This window comes from Musca autumnalis, unplaced genomic scaffold (genome assembly GCF_047663935.1).
Source record: "Musca autumnalis isolate F117 unplaced genomic scaffold, ASM4766393v1 scaffold_2, whole genome shotgun sequence".
In the NCBI taxonomy this organism is placed as follows: Eukaryota; Metazoa; Arthropoda; class Insecta; order Diptera; family Muscidae; genus Musca; species Musca autumnalis.
In genome coordinates, this window is record NW_027411755.1 from 110,758,670 (window position 1) to 110,776,683 (window position 18,014).

Sequence of the window (18,014 nt, forward strand, 5' to 3'; positions counted from 1 at the left end):
TTACTTTTTTAATAGTAAGGGTGGTAAAAGAGAAAAGTGTCAAAATTGCTCAAAATTGCTCTCTCATGAACATTTTTACCAGAAAAGTAAAGGAACGGAAAAATGGTAGATTTGGCAGCAATGTCAAAAAGAAACATAAAAAAATCAATTTTCGTCTTTTATTTCACAGTATGTGTGTCCGTTTACTCAAAATTTGTACAAATTGTTACTGGATGTTGTTCGTTTACTCTACAGTACAATGCAAAAGACCTTAGTCGATTACAAGAAGTTACTGGACTTGTACAAATTTGTACAAATTGTTGAGTAAACGAACACACCTAGTTTTTAATTTAGTTTTGTCACCGTTCGACTTTTTCTTCGGTTTTTCGACTATTTTCTTTTTCCTTGTGAAATAATCGTCAAACAAAAGTCGAAAAATCAGTTCTGTCATTTTTTTAATGCAGAAATTTTGCTGGTAGCCTGTGATAGAAGAGAAAGCCATTTTCGCCCTCTCCCCTCTAACTCTCTTAAAAATTGCTTCCAGTTTTGTCACTTTTCGGAGTTAAGGAACGCTTTGCAGGTTAAAAATGGTAAAAATGGTAACCTCAGGTAAGTAAAGGAACACAGCTTATGTCTTTGCATGAATCGACGCAGCTGTTCTAAACAAAGAAAGTCATTTCGACTTTTAAATCCCTGCAAATTTGTCTCTTTGTTTTTCTCTTGATATTTATCGACCTTTGTTTCTTTACCTCTTTTACGTTCAGAGACGAGATCCTTGTGGTATTCATAATTGATTCCAAGTGCACTGGACACAAGGCAGAAAAATATAAAATATTTACCACAAAGGCTTTCACAAAATGTTCTTTTGATTGTTTATTTTATTTTCAACAGAGCGAACACCTATGAATAAAGCAGGAAGATGCCTAGCAATGACACTTTACGTGCTGTTGACCGCGGTGGAAACGAACAATCCAATTACATTCGACAAAGTGATAAAGTATATGAACATCGGGAGTCACAGGCCACCGCGATGACTGTGGACTATACAGGACAATGGATATTGTTGGCAGGACGTCGACATCTAGCTTTACAACGTTTGGGAGAAGATGTCGATGAAGTTTGCTTAAGGAAATACAATACAAACTCCAAATATGAAGTATCGGCCGCAGAATTCGCCATATGCCCAGAAAGCAAAGAATCGTGCGCCATAGCGGTATACAAATAAATATACTAGAAAAAGTTGGCATTTTGTTTATATATTTTTTAGACCAGTCAACACATAGATGTTGTAACTTGGGGAGCAGCCGAGCCAAGATATATTCATTCATTACGAGGTCATACCCGTATGGTCACCGACATCGATTGGCACGGCAAAAATCCAAACCTACTCGTTAGCTGTTCAATCGATACATTCTCTCATATTTGGGATTTAAGAGATTCAAGGAAGCCTACTTTGTCCTTCAGTGCTGTTTGTATGTGTAAGTATTTGTTTCAAAAAATTCCTCAATCACTATCATATATCCACTTACTCTTTCATATATCTTAAAAGTGAGAAATAAGATACATATATGAAAGTGTCAGTGTTAAATTAAAAGACGCTCATTTTCTATTTTCTTTGGATTCAAAATAACAAGAATAAAAGCTTGAAGAGAAAAGAGGTTAATGCAAAGATTTATTTGACAAACATTATTTCTATCTCTCGTTTCACCACACCGGTCCATTTCGGTTGGGGCAGTTAGGGATATACATACATATGCTTTATTTTGGCTCGGCGATATTATGTACTTATATTACATACATCATCTCGTCTCTTAACTTTCTACATTATTTCTTTCAAGCCGGTGCAACACAAGTTGGCTTTAATAGGGTTTCAGGAAATTTATTAGCTGCAGCACATGACGGTGATTTACGAATATGGGATATTCGAAAGGGTTCCTGTCCTATACATTACATTACAGCCCATCAAAATCGGTACTACTATTAACGTCATGTATTCTGTTTACTATTAATTAACATTTCCATGTTTAGTGTGCATGGGATTAATTGGAGCCATCGAAGGGAAACATGTTTAGCTACTGCAAGTCAAGATGGCACTGTTAAATATTTTGATATAAACAATCCTCGACGGGCGGAAAAAATAATAACCACCACTTCACCAGTATGGAGAGCTAGATACACGGTAAGAACGTCCAACATACATACAGGTATGTGATGGAAAACGATTCGACTCGTTTTTCAATAAATCGAAATCGGTGAATATTTATGATTTAAAAAATTATTCAAATAAGGGGCGTTTGCGAAGGAAAACTACATATCGTCACCATAAATGCCCGAAGTCGTATCTCCAAAAAATCAAAGTTAGTTTTCTGATTGAATCTAACACATAAGACTAAAATACATGCTCTTCAAAATTTCAAGCTTCTACCTTAAAAAATAACGATACTAATCAAGAAAAGGCATTTCAGAAAATGGGATAACATTGCAGATTTTGTTGTAATGACGGATCCCAAAACCAAGCGTTTCCGCGGTTTTGGTTTCATTACTTATAGTACGGTTACACTAGAGTTTTTTGCCGGGTTAGCCCACTTCGAGAGGATTTATTTGACGTTTGCGCTAAGGAATTGACATTTGAAATCCAAACCCAGTGGGTTAATCCGGCTAAGTGTAACCGCAGTATTAGTCCCATTCGTATATGATTGATAATATCCCATATACTCGCCTTCATAAGGTTAATATTCCATAAAACAGTTTTTCATTTTATAACGTTTTTTGCTTCTGCTGTAAAGTTATTATTTTGTTAGTTACGACTTTTGGCATTTACGATATGACGATATTTACATATGTATATCTTCAAGGCATCCCGAATATATATACCATTTCTATTCTGCAAATCGAGTCGATTCGGTTATCATCACATACCTGATACATACACTTGTGATGACCATATTACCAAATGCTATTTTGTTTCAGCCAATCGGTAATGGTCTTGTCAGTATTGTTGTACCTCATTTAGGCAGGGGTGACAATAGTCTTCTATTGTGGAGCAATAGTAAGCAAAATGATCCCGTATGTTCCTTTGTTGGTCACACTGATGTTATATTAGATTTTGCTTGGCGGCCAAATCGCGAAAGTCAAATGGAAATTGTAAAATATACCCACATAATGTATAAATATTTTATCATATTCATATATAATTTCAGGAATTGGTAACCTGGTCAAGAGATCGGACTTTACGAGTATGGAAGATTGATGACAAAATGTTGAAATATTGTGAACCCGAAAACGATTCCAATGAAAATTACGATATTAGTATTCAATCTCGAGTGGGCACTCCAACAAAATTTCAACCCCCATATTCTTCATCTTTCCAAAAAGTGCCCGCTTTCCGTTCACAGCCAGTTGCCGTGTCTCTACCAGTGGAAACAACGGAGATCGTACACAACACAATAATATCAAGATCACCGACACTTATTGGAACTTCTTCACGATCCTCCACACACCGATATAGAGAGGAGACAGCAGTTGCCCGATCGTTGACCGATCAACCCACCTGTTCACTACACCACGAATTTTCGCTGCTAAACACCAATATGCCTCACGTCGAGGTAGATACGCTAGATGCAATAAAACGTTTTGCAATGTTTAATATTTCAGCTGGAGGCCATGTGGCCGTGCTGCATATTACATTTCCCACAGACTATCCCAGTCCAAATAATAGTCCCGAATTTGAATTCTGTGAAGGAACAACAATGCACGAACACTTGTCAAGACTGATGTTAAAAGTTCTTCGGACGAATGCATTACAACGGGTTAAAAAATCCCGTACTTGCTTAGAACAATGTCTAAGGGCTTTAGTGGCAGCAATGAAAAAAGTAATTATGCGACCACGTCAAAGGAACGAATTCCGATCGAAAGTATTTATGGTCTGTTTCGCTAAGACGATTCGAATTCAAATTCGATCGAACTACGACCAAACTTCAGTTTTTGAAAAATATTTGACTTGATTTTGTTTTAAATCAAACAAAAAAAATTTCACAACAACAGGAGTTTTGTAGTTGTTCGAACGAAATTGAATTCGAATCGTTTTAGAGAAACAGGCTATATGTCTCTTCACAAAACGAAATAATTTTTCGGAATGAAACCGGAAAGAAAGATAATTGATTCAGAAAAAACTTTAGCAGGCATGTTCTGGCATTCACCTCTGCACCTCACGTGTATCGGACACACCTAAAGCTGTTCTGCAACACACTTTACACCTAGTTGGGGTGTATTCCTCACACAGTAAATTTGATGGCGAGAGCTGAGTGAATCCTTATTTTTTAAATAAACTAATTGAAATTTTCTACAAAAAACTGCATAGGACTAAATTTTAAGGTGTTTTCTATTAGCGTTTAAAAAAATATTTAATTTTCTTAACAAAATATGATTAAAAAATGTATTTTTTCTTAATTTATCAAATTCAACATGTACGCGCTCTTGTAGAAGTTCGTTTCTTTGGTTACGTCTGTTTCGTAAACAATCAAAAGAACAAAGCGCACATGTATTCGTTGATGCGCCAACACAGACTGGTATTTTTTCATTGTTAATGATAAAGTTTGAATGCTGTAATAAAGCTTTCCAAAGTTCTTTCGTGAATTATGAAAGCCCTTTTCACGTGAAATACAGAACATCAATTGCTTTCACAGGTGAAGTGCATGTGTGATGTGAAATGGATACACGGTGAATTTCAGAACATGCCCGTATAATGGTTTTAATTTCGTAATTGAATTTCGATCGAATCGAAAAACAATTCCACTTGTAAAATCTACGGGCATGTTCTGGAATTCACCGTGTATGCATTTCACATCACACATGCACTTCACCTGTGAAAGCAATAGATGTTCTGTATTTCACGTGAAAAGAGCTTTCATATTTCACGAAAGAACTTTGGAAAGCTTTATTACAGCTTTCAAACTTTATCATTAACAATGAAAAAATATCAGTCTGTGTTGGCGCATCAACGAATACATGTGCGCTTTGTTCTTTTGGTTGTTTACGAAACAGACGTAACCAAAGAAACGAACTTCTACAAGAGCGCGTACATGTTGAATTTGGTACTTTAAGAAAAATACATTTTTAAATCATATTTTGTTAAGAAAATTAAATATTTCTTTAAATGCTAATAGAAAACACAGTAAATTTTAGTCCTATGCAGTTTTTTGTAGAAAATATCAATTAGTTTCTTTAAAAAATAAGGATTCACTCAGCTCTCGCCATCAAAATTACAGTTTGAGGAATACACCCCAACTAGGTGTAAAGTGTGTTGCAGAACAGCTTTAGGTGTGTTCGATACACGTGAGGTGCAGAGGTGAATGCCAGAACATGCCCGATAGCTTCTTAAACTCGCACTTCCATGATATGAATGATATTTTATTTCATTTTTTTAGTCTGGCGGTGGATCTGAGAAGTCTCATGTACGTTTACAATCACCTCGTTTAGAAGGTGCCTTAAGTGGTGCTCTTCATGATGCATGCATACCATTTCCTAGGACCTCAGCTGCAACATTTAATTCGGTGGGAATGTTGTGCAGTTTCACTCAAACACTCAATACAAAAAGACTAACGCTACGCCACCAAAATATTACGCCACGGACACTATGGGCCACGAATGGAGGGGGCCTGCTGGGCAATGTCATGGGAGAACAGCCTATGCTCTATGCACATCGAGATTCAAATGCATCATTCTACCTTCAGGATCGGATGAGTTCTAAACACTCAAAGAATCGGTCAATTCAAAAAGCCAATCATTCGACAGCCATAGTTCAAATTTACGAGTGCAACAAACTGCTTAATATCAGTCGGGCAATGGCGTGTGAATACTCTCTGGACAAAACGGATATAATTGCGACGTGCCGAAAAAATCGTCTTGTGTGTGAAACTCAGGGACGTTATGACCTTTTGCCAATTTGGACAATGGCTGAAATGATTGCAACTCCCAATGTCCCGTGGACTGAAAATAAATTAAGCAAAATGGTACTCAATGAAGATCCTTTTAAGAAAGCTCTTTTGGAATCACTTATAATGCATTATGCAGCGGTAGGCGATCTACAAACATCTGTTATATTGGCATGTTTGTTTCATCCTGGGTCAAATCTCCTTACTAGTGTTGCTAGCATTAGTGTTGGCCCAAGTGGAAACGTGCATGGCCATGGCAAAATACCAATTCTTACACCCAATACATCACCATATCATACCGTTCTTCCCATTGATTCTCACGCTTCGAATTCTAGTAAGAGCCCTGGAAACTCGATTCAACTTCGAAGTAACTCCTGGTCAGATTCCTTAGACTGTGTGGACGGTAAATTCAATAATGAACAGTGGGCGTCATCGCTTATACGACGCTCGAAAATACCACTATTTGATCATTTTAAGAAATTGTATGCAGAAATTCTTTACGGCTGGCAATTATTAACCACGCGCTCCTTAGTAAGTCTAAGTCTGTCTGTCTACATACATATCTTTCATCGTTCAATTATTTGAGCTTCCCAAACACAATATTCATTTTTAGATCTTAAAGCACACTATGATTTTAAAGTGTCCACGGCAAGGAGTTGAATTTGTAACAGAATGTTCTGGTTGTAATAAACCAAAACGTACTCCTGCATGTGGCCCTTGTCAGCGACCAGTTCTTTTCTGCGCCCTATGTCGTATGCCTGTCAAAGGAGCGGCTAATGCATGTCTGTCGTGTGGACACGGAGGACATTTCATGCATATGAAACAATGGTTTGAAGTAAGTATTTATTAAATTTGTATTAGTTGGAAATAATGTCAATACGCTCTTTAAAGAAACACAAGGTCTGTGCTTCTGGTTGCGGTTGTCAATGTTTACAAGAGACTGCTTTGCTATTGGAATGTGTGAAATAAATCTTCCTTTAAATAATACAGATGTCCCAGACATTTTTAAGACTAAGATGTACCAAATCAAACAAAAAAAAAACCATCAATGATTTGAGAGAAACATGTTAAGCTTAAGTTAAGTTTTTAATGGAAATTAAATTTTTCTTATAATACATGTAAAAAATAAAAAATGAAAATTAAAAGTCATATTCGCTTTCCTTCTATTTTATAGGTTCTTTAATATAAAAACGGTAGTCAGTCGTATTAAAAAAAGTCTGCAAGCGTCATTCATGGTATTTCAACTTATCCTATAAATTACGCCACAAACACTTATTATTATTACATTAAGAAAAATTACTTTATAAGAATGTCCGTTCATAAAAATTGCTTTATAAGTCTTGCACATTTTCGTTCATCAAAGATAAGTTCTTAACATAAATGGTCGTCCACAGAAAGCTAAAGGATTCATTTGCATTAGAAAAAATCTGAAGGGTCAGGAAGAAAGGAGAAAAGGGAATTGAGAGGTACTGAGATTACACACACAATGCACTAGAATAAGAGATCAAATAGCCAATGTTAGAAATGGTGCAATATTTGAAATGTACTCGCTCAGGTTCATACCATTTATAAGAATTTCATTCTTCACAAATGTCTAAAGCGATAATTAGCTAGATAGGGTGTTGGTATTCTTCCGGTGATTTTTAACGTATGGTATTTTGGCGGAGGTAAAAACATCTGGGTTAGAATTGATCTTTGAATGCCTGCACAGCTTTCATCAGCATTCGGACATTACTACATTGTGGGCTTTTCGGGTAGTTTATCAAGAACATTTGGCAATTACGGAACAATTCTTGCAATACTTTGGGGGCATGTTCTCTGGTTATTGGGTCATGTGGATTGATCGCCAATAGTGCCTCAGCCAAATAACTGAAAATAGAAAATTAAAATTACAAGCATTAATTCTTCTATTTTTGCTTTAAGACGTACTTTTGCTTGACTTCATTGTGATTGCTCATATCAGCTGAAATCTGTTGAATAAGTGATAGCAAAACTTTTTGCTCTAAGCAACAGTCGGGTGTGAAAACTGCATTGTGATCGGCACACTTCAAGGTATATTCAACAAGGCTCAAGTCATTACCCAGCAATGCTTGATTAAAGGCTTTGTTGATTTGACCCTGAAGCAAAAGGTGTTTAATAGTTTCCTTCATATCATACATGGGGGCGGGAGTATTTGCCTGTGAACGAATTACTGCAGCTTGGCTTTCGAATGATTTACGTATCTAAGAAAAAGTTCAAGATAATAAATAATCGATTGTAAAGAAATACAAGCACAAAGAAATACCTCAGTTCGAATGGTTTCTTGAATTTGACGCGATAATAATAATTCCAAACTCTTCATATCTTTGCGTGTGTCCAGCATGGCTTCTTGAACACTACTTCTATGTTTGATGAGTATTGAATCTAAATGTTGCCGGAAGCTTGAAAATTTGTTTATGATCTCTTCCGTAGAATCGTGCATCGGTTGTAGTTGTTGCAAATAGTTATCGAATTGCTCCATAACTAAAGACAAATATTAGCAATAATTAAATAATTTCTCCGTAAATGTATAAAGTAATGCCTTACATTCTTTAATTCCCACAGAGAATGCCTCATGTAACTGTTTGAACATATTCTGTGAAGACTTTTCATATGCGGGAATCAAGGTACTGGACATGGACTCAACAAATGCTGCTTGCAGACTACTTTGCACACCAACTAATACTGATTTGCCAAACGCATCAATAATACTCTGAAAAAATAGGCCACATATATTTTCCACACAACTTCGCAAACTGTAAAATGCCGAGGAAGACTTACTTTACTCTTGCAAGCCTGTGCAATGTTTTCCTTTATCATCATATCGAATGATTTCAATTTTTGTCCCACATCCAATTGGATTTGTTGCTGCAAATTATCAATTTTTGCTGCCAATATTGGGGCCAGCTGTCTTTGTATTTCTATGGTCAGAACCTTTGAGATCATTTCGCCGAACTGGGTAAGGACATACTGGTTCATAATTTGCATTATACTGTCCCGCAATTCTCGATTTTGAACATCACTGGAAAACAAAGCAAGGAGTAAAAAAAGTTTAATTTCAATGGAATTTTCAGCATTAACTTACCGTCCCATTAAAAATGTGGATAGTTTACGATTGTGTTCCGTTTCATAACGCATTAAATAAGTTTCCATCATCTTGGACAATTGCATTTCAAGCTTGAATCCAAGTTCTGTCATATTCTTTTGGGCAATTGTAGGAGTTGTTTTCTTCATATCAGCCAATTCCATTTGAAGGTTATTAATTTGAACAGATTGCATTTTTATCAAATCTAGAAAAAGTTTAAGATACAAAATTGAAGTGTGTATTTGGATAAGAAACAGAAACTCTTCGAAAATAGCATTACGAAGTTGTAGTTTGTAACTCACCAATTAGTTCATTCATTTTCATATTTATCTCCCCTAAATCCGTTCCGCTAGCATTGTCGCCGTTATCGTTTTGCATTATGTTACTGCAGGAAGTGGTTCCTAGAGTAGGTGCTATGTGACTGCTACTAAGGTTCGACATAGAAGATGCGTTGACAGCCTGTGATATTAAATTTGCTGCATTTTGAAGTTCTGCCGAGTGTTTGCTCGTGGATACTTTAGGAACGTCTGGCACCTTTGGCCAATTTGTTTTTGCATTGGATGTGGGCAACTCCTTATCTATATAAAGGTACAACATATTACCTTTAGAAATACGAGAGTGCGAGGCGAATTTACCTGTTATTTCCCCAACATTGTTTTCTTCTGTTTCAGCAACGTCCGTTTCATTCGCATTATCATTGTCATTGTTGCCCTCTAAAAGCTCATCACCACTGAACGAGCTCTTATCATAGTCTTGTAACGACATAATTTCTTGCACTTCGCGACTAGGGCTTGAACCGCCGCTGGTCAAATTTTCTCCAATACTGCGTCCTGGATTTCTGTCAATGGCTTCGATAAGAGGATATATTAAATTCAGATCAGCTCTGCGTTAACTTATAAGATACATACCTCTAAACTTTTCCTGGTATTCCATATCTCTCTTCATTTGGACTTTTTGTTGTTCCTGACCTTCTATTAGGCTACTATTGACCAAATTAAGTAAATTCATACTTTCCGGCTTGGGTGGAACAGCCGGATTTTGGCCAGTTACAGCGGCCAACATCAGTATTGTATTAAGAACCTCACTACTTACATTGTCTGGAGTTTTTCGTTCTAGAAAAGAAATTAAATGCTAAGATGAGAAAATTCTAATGTGGAACATTTTACTCTACCATTTGTTGATGAAGATGATGTAAAAGCATCTGGAGTCATCAAATTCACCTGGGGATATGCCTTAGTGGGAACGTTTGATGGTACCTTTGGTGAAGGATTTCGTGAATCCGTAATGCTTTCTGTTGCTATAACACTTGGGGCTGCCGCTGCAGCTGCTGCCACCGAAACTACATTCGAACCACTTGTATTGGAAACCAAATTGCTGTGACTATTATTGCTGCTGCTGTTTGACGCATTGGTAATGCCGAGCAATAGTTCCAAAGCGTTTTTCTCACTCGACGAAGCGACTTCTTCTTTGCCGACTAAATGAGTATTCTTAACATTGTCCCTTTCGTCCAATTTCCCTGTATCATTAGGATGTTCGTTTACATTATCGATATTTTCGATTTCACCACTAGCGTCATTCAGATTACTGATGTTCTGATCACGTACTTGGCTGGGTCCATCACTAGACATTGTACTTTTAACCTCAGTGTTTTCCTGCACCGTTGGCTGATATAAAATGTGACATTCCTGCATACTCTTGGATTGCACAATATACATGTGAACCACAACACAATACAACGACGAAGTGTCCTCGTCATAATCATCCAATTCATCGCACATGTAATTGTCATTGGCACATTTATAACGGCGAACTGCGGCATCAACTATAGAAAATGACAATATTCCGGAACTGAGTGGAAATTCGGAAATACTCTTCACACAGACCAATACATTTGATGCGGTAGCAAGACCAGCTTCCTCAGCTCCCCTAGAATGTGAATTGGACGATGTAATGCTACTGTTGCTGATATCCTTATTCATGGTGCTTTCAGCACTAACGGTGTTTCCATTGAAAACCGATATAAGATTATTTGTATTTATAATTTGCATCACGTAGCAGGTGCGTGTTTCATAGTTTGACAATACCAAATACGACGCTGTACGATCTATCTCTGCAATAAAATTTAAAGGCTTCCCGGATGAACTAGTAATGTTTATGGTCTGCAAGCAATTCCAAGTGCCACAATCCCAAACTTTGAATTCAGTATTGTTTTCTGCTCCAGTAATTGCAAACTTCCAATATGGACTACAAAAGTAGTAAGCATGTCAGTTGAGTTAATATAATAATATGGAATGAGAAGAATTTACTTACGCTGCATTATTTTTGGTCAAGTTGTCTAAGAAGAAGAACGATGAAACCGGTTTTCCACTATGAGGTTTCCAAGCATGTAGACATCTTGGATCTTTGTCATGTATATAAACCTGATAGAATCTTATAACGCCATCCGTACTGCCCACTCCCAGTGTTGAACCATCAGGAGACAATGCAACCCAAGTTATGGTAATAGTATCATCGCAATGCTTCAAGTAGCCACATTTCAAATCTTTAGAATGGAATTTTCCAATCTAAAAATTCACAGAGTTATAACACTACAATTAATAGAGGTGCAATTAAAAACATACCCCATGTTCAGCAACAATTATATTTATATTGAAGCACTGAAATACTGATCCCCGAGCCCAGACCAGCAGTTGACTGTCTTCGTCGTCGTCCACAGTAACCTCAATGAATGGACACCAAGATATTTTATCATATTTCGGTGAATAATTTGACAATGGATCTTCGATTTTTATTATTAAATTGCACAATAAAGATCCCTCAAGAACATCGATTTTATGAACATATAACGAGCTAGCATCTATGGACGCAAGAATATGTTCTTTTTCAATGTGGGCAAATTGCAAATCTAAAACTTCTCCGCTCATTCCTTTAATTAAAGCTCTTAAACCTTTAGCTGTATTTACGACCCGAACCATACCCTCCATTCGAGACACCTTGTTGTTGACTAGAAAAGAGAGAAAAAATGATTAAAATGAAATTGTAGTTAATGTAGTTGTTTAAATCACTTATTTATTGGACTAATTAGCATTAGTTAATTAGATTGTGTTCCAAAAATATTATATTGGAGGGATCTATCTTTAGCTTACCGTAAATTACATAGGCTATATATTTCCCATCGATGTGAACTGCAATCAAGTGTCCGGGATAATTCTTTACTTCCCATTTGTAATCAACAAAGTTTTTCAATTTAACTTTGGATGAACCGTGATCGTGCAAGCCAGGATTTGCAACGATCTTAACATTTTTCGTACTAATGTCGTGGCAACAATGTTTGTCGCCAGGTTTGAATGATCTGCAAATAAAAAAAATGGAAAGCATTATCCAAACATAATTAACTTAATTGTCTACATAAGTTTTCGTTCATCAAATGATAAAATAGGTCTTACATTATAGATGTGCTGTTGTTAAGACCACCACCTTCAATAGTTTCCGTAGGAGAGGGGCTTTGCTGGCCGGTACTACTCATTGCTATGCCAATATTCCTATTTATTGGATGGAGATTATGTCTCAAATGCCAGCCAGGGAAATCTTTCGATTCTTTCAAGCCTTTCGAATGAATTTTAATGCCGCCACGCCTATCTGCAATTTGGACCTTTGATGTTTGTCTTAATACTGCGTTTATTGCCAGGAGCGCAGTCAACATCTACACATACACCACACTGTTCGGAATATTTCTCTTCTTAGCGTCCCTAAATAATATATCGCCAAAATTTATTAAACAAAGCAATTGATCAAATGATAAATTGTTTTCGAGCGTTACTCCAACTATTGACGTTCGTAGAATTGTACTCTTTAAACGGGGAAAACACACAATTCAAAATTGATGTAAACGTTGACAACGACAAATAACGCAAATCTTTCTTCTGATTTTTATTATATTGTGAGTTTTTTTTTTCTGATTTTTGCAATATTCACACTCTCTTTTTGCACAAAATAAAAATTATGCCGCATTAAGGGATACGTAAGCCGAAATTATAATGAATGAGGTGGATGAAGGAGTCTGGCGAAAAGTGAGAAAAACGCATGGAATCACAAAATTCAATATGACCGTAGTTGCCACAAGTAACGAAATAAGGGTAATAGTAACTCTAGCTTTGTTCCTTTACTTTTTTAAAGGTAAAAGTGGTAAAAGCGAAAAGTGTCAAAATTGCTCTCTCATGAACATTTTTACCAGAAAAGTAAAGGAACGGAAATATGGTAGATCTGGGGCTCAATTCTGTTTCTATGAAAATGTGAAATGAAAACTTTTATAAAGGAAAAAACTGTCAAATGAAAAAAAATATAAAGGAAATATTTTTCATTTCAAATTTTCATAGAACAAGAATCCAGCCCCTGGTAGCAATAGGTCTGTCTGGTTACTTTCCCAGCAAGAATTGACCAGCAAGAACTTTCTCAGAGAGTAAGGTGTTTTTATTCTCTTTTGCTAGAAAATTGTAAAAAGTAAACAGACACCTTCCCAGCAAAAACCAGCAAGCAATCAGCTGACTTGCCAAAACAGAACAATTTGTCCGCCAATAAAGGAACCAAAGGAAGCAAACATGTTGTATTAAAATAGAAAAGAAATTGAACCAAAAAAGGATTTTTCCACTTTGCAAATGTTTTCTTCCACAATAAAATTGTTTTTAATTTTCACAAACATAAACCAACGAAAAATAAAAAACAGATGATTGATTGTTTTCAGGAAGAAGAAGAGTTGCAAGTGGTTGCAAGAAGAAATTTGTCCAGCAAGAATTTGCAAACTCTCAGTGAGAGAACTGTCAAAATGTCTCTCTCGAATCGCTCTCTTTTGCTGGTACAAATTGTTGAAAATTTTAGAGTAACCAGACAAACCTGATGTCAAAAAGAAACATAAAAATCAATTTTCGTATTTTATTTCACAGTTTTTAATTTAATTTTGTCAGAGTTCGACTTTTTCTTTTGCTTTTCGTCCTTTTTTTTCTTCATTGTGAAATAATCGTCAAACAAAAGTCAAAAAATCAGTTCTACCATTTTTTACCTGCAGAAATGTGGTAGAAGAGAAAGGCATACGAGATCTCTCTCTCCTCTCTCACTCTCTTTAAAATTGCTGCCAGTTTTACCACTTTTTTAAAGGAACACAGCTTCTGTAGTGCGATTCTCTAATGCCATTTTCATACCAGCATTTGAATCACATTGTTCGCTTTCATAATTACGCAGCAAAAAGTTTGCATCCGCGGATGCAGTTGAATCACTACAAGTGTACAGTACATTTGTCGTTGGAGTACATCTTTTCCTATGAATTCACTTATGAATTTTACAAGGGAGCGCGCAGCTAGAATGCAATCCATTTTCGATTCAAATCACAGCTTTTGATGTAGTGTATTGAATTGAATTTAAGGGCCCTCATCGGGTTGCATTTTTAGTCAGTCTAAAGATGCAATCAAAATGCAAGTCATTGCGAAATATCCCAGATTAAATAAAATGCATTTATTATTTGTGTAAAACAATAATACAAAGAACTTTATTATATAAACACAAATTAGAAACAAGTTTCCATTAAATTCAATCGCATTTGAGTTTACTTTCTCCGTTCTCCAATTAATCCAAGCGCATCTGATTTTGCTTCATCATCCTAAAGGTTTTTATGTTGCCTTCCCATCACTAATTCAGCTTTCGACATGGACTCCCACTCCACTCCATTAAAAATGTCCGTCACGTGAATTACCGCAAAAATGTTCGCAACTTAAGTTGTTATTTCTTAATTTTATAACAAATCCCAGCAAAATTTATTTGAAGTTGTTCCTTGTGAAGTAGTGATTGAATAGCTTTTTTTGAAGCAGTCCACGCAGAGTCATGAAAAATGCAGTCCGTTCTTCACATTTTGACAATGTCCGATTTGAATCCATTTCATAAATTTTTCACATTTTAGAAATTTTAAAATTTTGCAAAAAAAAAACTTAAAAAGACAAAGAACTTAATTTGTTTCTTGTTAATTATAATAACAGCAATATGTTTGCTTCCATAAAAAGTAATTTGTATACAAAAAATAATAAAAGTGATTTCGAACTACATCTTTGTTTGTATCCAAAGAAGTAGTTTAATCATATGTTGTTGTGATTTATTCACTACAAAGAACTAATGCAAAATGTGTGCTTAAGAAGTAAATTAGACAGTATCCTCACTGCACCATGCCCTTGTAAAAATCATGACTTCTTTCACGTAAAAAGATGTAGTCCGGAATCACTTGCACTCATGATTTAACTACTTCTTTGGCTACAAACATTTTGCTGGGATTGTTCGAAATGTATACACTCCCCAGCAAAAAGTTTGCATCCGCGGATGCAGTTGAATCACTACAAGTGTACAGTACATTTACCGTTGGAGTACATCTTTTCCTATGAATTCACTTATGAATTTTACAAGAGAGCGCGCAGTTAGGATGCACTCTATTTTGCTTCCAAAGCACACAGCTGGGATGCACTCCGTTTTCGATCCAAATCACAGCTTTCGATGTAGTCGTTTGGATTGAATTTAAAGGCACTCTTTGGATTGTGTTTTTAATCAATCTAAAGATGCAGTAAAAATTCAAGCTATTGCAAAATATCCCAGAATAAATAAAATGCATTTATTATTTGTCTAAAACAAGAACACAAGAAACTTTATTATATAAACAGAAATTAAAAAAAGTTTCCATTAAATTCAATCACATTTGAGCTCACTTCCTCCGTTCCCGATTTAATCCAAGCCCATCTGATTTTCTTTCATCATCCTAAATTTTTTATGTTGCCTTCCCATCACTAGTTCAGCTTTCGACATGTGCTCTGTTCCTTTACTTTTAAAAATGGTAACAGTGGCAGAAAATGGTAAAAGTGGTAAACTGCTAGCATATAAATTGTATGCTATTAAAAGTAAGGGAACACTTTACAGGTTAAAAATGGTAAGAAATGGTAACCTCAGGCACGTAAAGGAACAGAGCAATGGACTCCAACTCCACTCCATTAAAAATTTCCGTCTCGTGAATTACCGCAAAAATGTTCGCAACTTAAGTTGTTATTTCTTTATTTTATAACAAATTCTTCCAAATGTATACACTCTTGATTATCTTCAACCAACTGTTTTTTCTTTAGGGATCTCTACAGCAACTGCTTATAAAATGTATCGAACGGAGTGCATTTTTCATAACTCTGTTGAACTACATCGAAAGATGTTGTGAAATCATAACTCCAATTGCACAACTTCCAAAATTTTTTGCTGGGTCTTGTTTATCTTTTGAAGAAATGTGTAGGGATCAACCAACTGTTTTTTTCTGTAGGGATCTCTACAGCAACTGCTTATAAAATGTATCGAACGGAAAGCATTCTTCATAACTCTGTTGAACTACATCGAAAGATGTTGTGAAATCATAACTCCAATTGCACAACTTCCAAAAGTTTTTGCTGGGTTTTTTGCTGGTTCGACATGATTCATATATTCATACTTTTTATTTTCTGATTTTAAAGAAAGTTTCAGCCAAAAGAAGAGTAAAATTAATTCCTATGAACTGAAAAAATAGTTGTCCTTCTTGCTGATATCTATTTAATATTAAATTATATTATTTTCATTCATCTTTTCTATTTTTTTCTCACAATTTCGGTGTTTCTAGCACATTTTTTAATTTTTTATTTTCAAAAAATATTTATGATGTCTAAACGATAAAATAATTCGTTTATTTATTTTAGATGGGCAAACTGCGATAATATAATTCATGGTACAATAAAGTGGAGGTAGGCCAGGTATGAAAATCACTGAGAAATGCCACCCTGCAGCCATGGCTTAAAACGTCAAATGGCATGGTACAATAATAATGGTAGATGTAAAAGACATATGGAACTTAGAGCTTCACTTTTTATATGTTAAAAGTGCCATATAGTGCAAAAACATTTCTTTAGCTAAGCTCCAGAATATTCTTGTTGGAAAAGTGTTCCAAAATTAGCAACAGTTATTCCCAAAATTATGACAGTGCAAAAATGTCATTCACTTATTTTCTACTTGCCAAGTTTGGCTTATCTGACATCGTGATTCCTGGTATCCGATTTGCAGATAAATGTCAGCAGAATTTTTACTTTTTTTTACATTCCCGTACTTTTGGAACAAATTTAAATTAATATCAATATTTGATAAATAGTTCATTCGTAAGTTTTGCTAAAAAAATCAACAATTTTTTTGCCACGCGAATACACATTTTTGTCCTTGTTTTCAATTTTAAGATACACTGCCGCTCACTTGAATAGAACCCCCCTGCAAAATTTTATTCAACCTCCATTTTTTCCGAACTATACAAGATATGAAGTTTTTAACTTTTATTATATTTTGCGTCATGTGTTTGGAGTAAACTTAGTCATTCATTTGCATTGAAATCCAATTTATATAAGAATTATACAAGAAATACTAAATTAAGTCAAAAATTGGAGTAAAAAATTTGGCTCATTTGAATAGAACCCCCCTTTAAAACTTGGGAATGCAGAAAGATTGTGTTAGAATAGCGATGCATATTCACTCTATATTGAAAACGAAGTACTTTCAGTACTATTCAGTAAAAGGATATCCCTCCTGATTAAGGATACATCCGTATATCCTGCGTTTGCAAGGATTCTTTAAATAATCAGGTTTAATGCCTAACAAACCTTGCTTATTTCTGTCAACAAGATTTTTTTTGGAAGCGTACTGTCTACTAGAGTCGTATATTTTACGCATAAGTCATTCTCATACAGTTTGGAGAATATTTACCCCTGTAGAATATGGTGGCCCCTCCAGGATATCTGCATTTCTATTCAAATCTTTAAGTTTCGATGACTCGAAGTGTACAAAAGTTTATAAAATCGTAATGAAATTGCCACTCGGGATATCTGAAAATGTTTCTCAATACTTAAAATGCCTGTTTTAGAACTCCTTTGTAAATTGTCGTGCGCATTTAGGGTGAACTAAATTGACGCCCAAGTCCT

At 35.5% G+C, this 18,014-nt stretch overlaps 2 protein-coding genes across 6 annotated transcripts; one reads left to right on the forward strand and one right to left on the reverse strand.

The window, feature by feature from the left end:
• The first annotated feature begins 639 nt into the window (after positions 1 to 639).
• Wdr59 (WD repeat domain 59) lies at positions 640 to 7,061 on the forward strand. Of its 3 annotated transcripts, none has more exons than XM_073968862.1 (10): positions 674 to 759; positions 871 to 1,192; positions 1,247 to 1,457; positions 1,818 to 1,950; positions 2,008 to 2,158; positions 2,950 to 3,123; positions 3,180 to 3,851; positions 5,406 to 6,443; positions 6,526 to 6,747; positions 6,804 to 7,061. In XM_073968862.1, exons 2-10 carry the CDS (start codon positions 899 to 901, stop codon positions 6,879 to 6,881), a joined length of 2,973 nt encoding a protein of 990 aa, XP_073824963.1. In that variant the 5' UTR covers positions 674 to 759; positions 871 to 898; the 3' UTR covers positions 6,882 to 7,061. The 3 variants fall into 3 exon arrangements, with proteins under 3 accessions (XP_073824961.1, XP_073824963.1, XP_073824962.1); XM_073968861.1 differs by having other exon boundaries at positions 683 to 795; XM_073968860.1 differs by having other exon boundaries at positions 640 to 1,192.
• Positions 6,965 to 13,087, reverse strand: Ge-1 (Enhancer of mRNA-decapping protein 4 homolog Ge-1). 3 transcript variants are annotated; one of them, XR_012410434.1, is made up of 16 exons: positions 12,887 to 13,018; positions 12,462 to 12,764; positions 12,162 to 12,367; positions 11,637 to 12,019; positions 11,326 to 11,579; positions 10,187 to 11,259; positions 9,924 to 10,127; positions 9,651 to 9,863; positions 9,318 to 9,593; positions 9,016 to 9,220; positions 8,712 to 8,952; positions 8,478 to 8,643; positions 8,197 to 8,414; positions 7,842 to 8,134; positions 7,476 to 7,781; positions 6,965 to 7,403 (listed from the first exon to the last, which is right to left on the reverse strand). XR_012410434.1 is itself a non-coding variant. In XM_073968857.1 (15 exons), the coding sequence occupies exons 2-15, from the start codon at positions 12,716 to 12,718 to the stop codon at positions 7,595 to 7,597; spliced, it is 4,176 nt and encodes a 1,391-aa protein (XP_073824958.1). In that variant the 5' UTR covers positions 12,719 to 12,764; positions 12,887 to 13,054; the 3' UTR covers positions 6,965 to 7,594. The 3 variants fall into 3 exon arrangements, 1 of the variants encoding a protein (XP_073824958.1); XR_012410433.1 differs by having other exon boundaries at positions 12,462 to 13,087; XM_073968857.1 differs by having other exon boundaries at positions 6,965 to 7,781; positions 12,887 to 13,054.
• Positions 13,088 to 18,014: the final 4,927 nt, after the last annotated feature.